The sequence below is a fragment of the Plasmodium gaboni genome, chromosome 9 (assembly GCF_001602025.1).
Source record: "Plasmodium gaboni strain SY75 chromosome 9, whole genome shotgun sequence".
Taxonomy (NCBI): domain Eukaryota; phylum Apicomplexa; class Aconoidasida; order Haemosporida; family Plasmodiidae; genus Plasmodium; species Plasmodium gaboni.
In genome coordinates, this window is record NC_031489.1 from 526,940 (window position 1) to 531,939 (window position 5,000).

Sequence of the window (5,000 nt, forward strand, 5' to 3'; positions counted from 1 at the left end):
TATATATATATATATATGGACACATAAAAAATAAAAATATAAATGTATATTTATTATTATTTAAAAAGTAGTTATATTATAACACATAAAAATTAAAAAAATATAAATATGTGAAACTATTTTTTTTTTTTTTTTTTTTTAAACTTCCAATTTGATAAACTTTAAAAAAATATTATTTTGTCCTTAAAAAAAAAAAAAAAAAAATGTCTCAAAAATATTATAAAATATATTATATATTTTTATTTAAGTATAATATATGCTTTATTACATTTATTATGACTAGATATTTTTTTTCTGTTTTTTTTATAATTATAAATATAATATATATTACATTAAAAGACTTTTATTGGAAAAAAAAAGAAAAAGAAAAAGAAAAAGAAAAATATTAAAATGTATTTTTGGTCCCCTAATATATATATATATATATATATAACTTCCTACATATTAAATTAATATAATAAATATAATATATATATATATATAATTATATATGTATGTTTATTTATATGCATGATGAGGAGCCTGTTTATCCATGAAAATAGAAACGTTCAAAAAAATAAAAATAAATATATTAATATGTATTAATAATATATATGTTTCATTTATATCATTTCATTTTTTTTTATTTTTTATTTTTTTTTTATTATTTTTTTCATACCATAAAAATTATAACCTAAAAATAAATATATATATATATATATTTATTTATTTATATGTTTTTTTATATATCAAATAAAAAATAGAAAAGGATTGTTTTTCTATTTTGTTTTGAAAAATTATATATATATTAAAAACAATTTATTTATAAATTTTTTTTTTATCCTATATAAATATAAATATATATATAATATATATATATATATTTATTTATTTATTTGTGCTTTTAATTAATTATATAATTTTTTAATTTTTGTGTTATTTTTCTTTTCTTTATAGTTTTGTTTGTTTTCTCCCTATTTTTTTTTTTTTTTTCTTTCTTCATATTGTAACTTTATATAAAGTATATTAAATAAGTGTATACATATGTAAAACATATATACATACATATATATATATATATATATATATATATATATATTTTTATTTATATATATATATTTATATATATGTGAGTTATAAATATCCGTACCAAATTTTTATATGTTTACAAGAATATATTTTTTTAAAGAATAAAAATATAGATATGTAAAAATGGCTAGGAGTAAAGTGAAGAAAGTAAAACCGAGAAAAAAAAAACCATTAAAACTGGATAAACAATTTAATTGTCCTTTTTGTAGTTATAAAAAATCAGTTGATATAAAACTGTAAGGAAATAAATAAATAAAAATATATATATATGATCTGTTGATATATGTATGTTTGTTTTGCGCAGTAATTTTGTGATTTCTTTTTTATTTCATTTAATTTATATATTATTGTAGGCATAGGTCCAAAGGAATTGGAGAATTAGCTTGTCTAAAATGTGGTGTTAAATATGTTAATCAAATAACAAGCTTAGATGAATGTATAGATGTTTATAGCGAATGGGTTGATAAATGTCTTGAAGCTAATAAAAAAGGATGTAACGAATTTTTTTATAATGATGATTTGCTATCATTAAATAATTTAGAAGATAAAGATATTCTCGACCAAACAATCGAATAAAAATAAATAAATAAATAAATAAATAAAATCACGTAATTTTTTTCAAGTATACACACGGATATATGTTAATCAATATTATATATCCTAAAAGTAATGTAATATAATATAATTTTTATTTATATATATATATTTTTTTTTGTTATTATTATTAAAATATATATCATATATATATATATATATATATATATATATATATAAAGGATCACTGTTTTTTAAAGGCATAACTTTCAAAGAAAAAAATGAAAAATATAGCTATTTATTTTTTTATTTATTTTTTGTGCTGGAGAAAATATAACGTACATAATTTTATATACACAAATTATATGTGTGTGTATTTTTATTTTATTAGATACTGATATATAAAATAAACAAATAAAAAGATAGATATATCTTATTTTAAACACCATATTTATTTTTCTATTATAGTACACTCAAAAAAAAAAAAAAAAGGAAGAAAAAAATGAGTATATTATATTTTTTTTTTTTTTTATTTATCATTATATATAAATATAATATTAACCTTTTTCACACACATATATATATATTGATTGTATTTTAATTTTAATTTTAACCGATATATAAATAAATAAACAAATATATTATATATATATATATATATATATATATTATTTATTTATTTTACAATTTGTTTTTTGTGAAACATCGTTTTGCTAAATTTTTAAAAAATAATTTTAATTTTTTTTTTTTTTTTTTTTTTTTTTCTGTGTTCTATATATGTATATCAATCCATTATAATATATAACAACTTTTAAAAAGGAAACATAAAATAATAAAACAAAATATATATTTAAGAACTTTTTTTTTTTTTTTTTTTTTTTTTTCATAGGTTAAATAAAAAAAGGAAAATCATATATATAAATATATATATATATTTTAAATTATATGAACTTATATATTATTTTAAAAATATTGAGTATTTTTTTCTCATAATAGTCCCTATATAATATATATATATAATACATTTATTATTATTATTATTATTTTTTTTTTAATATTTATCACAATAAGAAAAAGAAGAATACTCTTTCTACTTCAACGTGGATATGTATATATATAAATATATATTTATTATTTTAATATATTATATATATATGGAAATAAATAATATTATTAAATATTCTTGCTTATTTTTTTAAATATTAAAAGCAAAAGAAATAATATATAAATAAATATATATATATATATATATATATAATATTATTGTTATAGTTTCTATATTTAAATTTTCCTAACAAAATTGAGCTTAGCTGAATGAGAAACAAAAAAAAATATCCTCTTTTAATATATAAAAACACTTAAAAAAAAAAAATATATATATATATTATATATATAATATATATAGTATTATATATTTATATGTATAATATTTAGCACATAATAATACTACAATATGTGAAGTACCACAGAAATAGTTTTATATATATTATATATATATTTTATATATATTTTATATATATTTCATATATATTTCATATATATTTTATTTATATTTTATTTATATCCTATTGTAATATAAGAAAAAAAAAAGAAATAAAAATATTATAATATGTAATATTCAATATATATAATATATATTATATATATATAAAAATACCTTAATTTACATGTAATAAATACTTTAAAAAAAAAAAAAAAAAAAAAGGATTTAAATTTAAAATAATTTAAATATATATATTATACATATATATGTTTTATTTATAAAAATATTTAAAATTTTATTATATTATTTTTTCTATAATTTCCATTAAAAAAAAAATTTTTTTTTTTTTTTCTGTTTTGTTATAAGATGGATATAAGGAATTATAATTAATTATTTTCTATAATAATATTTCTATATATAAATATATATTACATATTTGTAATATATTTGGATGAATCTTTTATATAAATTAAGGATTATTTAGGATACCCTACATATATCTAGCTATAAATAAATAAATAAATATATATATATATATATATATATATATATATATAATATTTATGCGTTTATATATATTTTATTTTGTGCTATTTAAAATTTAATTATAAGTTGAGACCTTTGTTGTATCAAATATATATATATATATATATATATATATATATATTTATTTATTTTCATTTTTATTTATTTTTATATATTTTTATAAATAAATTAAGCCTTGTCGTTTAATTTTATCTTACCCCATTTTGTATACAATGTCGTCAGATATGTCAAAGGAAAACATTTCACAACTAAAGTATGAAGGAGAATCAGGGAAGGATCTAAAAATTAATAAGTGGATTGTATTAGTTTTATATTCCATAGTATCTTCACTTGCTACATTTGTTCATGCTGGATTTAGTGGATGGCAACCTATAATATACAAGACGGGTGCTTTTTCTGAATTATGTAAGGAAGGTGATGAAGTGCAAATATTTAAAGTAGATGAGAATATATCATATAATTCATGTGGTAATAGAGATGCAGCTATAAATAATTTATTTACATTATCATTCTTTTTACATTTTTTCTTATCATCAATGAGTGGATTTATTTTAGATACATTTGGAGAGAAAGTATGTTTCTTATGTGGACAAATTATATTAGCTTTAGCTTTTTTTTCATTAGCAGTATTAAAATTTTCATACGTATGGTATATATTCTTTTTCTTATTGGGTGTATCAGCTGATTTGTCGTTTATACCTTTGTTAAAAATATCTAAATATTTCCCAGGACAAGAATCATTAATATTTGGAATTTTAGGCTCAGCTAGATCTACTGGTTTTGCTGTAGGTTTATTATTAAAAATTGCTTTCTTTTATTTATTTAAATTTGGTGATAATGAGTTTTATATATTATGTGTAATTTATTTATGCACATGTATATTATTCTCATTTCTTGTGGGTATATTTATTATGCCTGGTAAAAGTACTAATATTAAATTATCAATACAAGGGCAAGATAATATACAAATTAATAGTGAGCGTGCTACTGGATCATCAATGACAGATAAAAATAAAAATAATATGAACAATAATAATAATAATAATAATGGTATATATGAAGAAATGGAAAACTTAGAAAGTGGTAGAAGATCATCAGTTAATATGTCAGAAAGAAATATTTCATCTAAACAACAAGTTAATAATACATCTCTTTTTGATTATATAAAATCATTATGGGCACATCCACAAAAATGGGAATATTTAATAACAGTTTTTATATGTAGTTCAAGTATGATCAGATTTGATTATTTTATTAAAACAAATAGATCTTTCTTTATGACTACTGCATATGATCTAACAACAGTATTTTCATTATCAACAGTTTTATCATTCTTGCCATCACCACTCTTTGGATATATAAGTGGAAA

The 5,000-nt window shown here is 16.1% G+C and overlaps 2 protein-coding genes across 2 annotated transcripts in view; both read left to right on the forward strand.

Annotated features, from left to right (window-relative positions):
- Positions 1–1,191: 1,191 nt before the first annotated feature.
- On the forward strand, positions 1,192–1,644 carry PGSY75_0914600 (putative zinc binding protein; the record flags this gene model as incomplete). Its single annotated transcript, XM_018785560.1, has 2 exons — positions 1,192–1,304; positions 1,422–1,644. 2 exons carry the CDS (start codon positions 1,192–1,194, stop codon positions 1,642–1,644), a joined length of 336 nt encoding a protein of 111 aa, XP_018641901.1.
- A 2,199-nt stretch (positions 1,645–3,843) lies between these two features.
- PGSY75_0914700 (putative transporter) overlaps positions 3,844–5,000 on the forward strand; it is a gene marked incomplete at both ends in the record, with an annotated part of 1,545 nt that continues 388 nt past the window's right edge. The window contains one exon of the mRNA XM_018785561.1: positions 3,844–5,000. This exon is cut by the window's right edge and continues 388 nt beyond it. Coding sequence (XP_018641902.1) covers positions 3,844–5,000 — 1,157 coding nt within the window.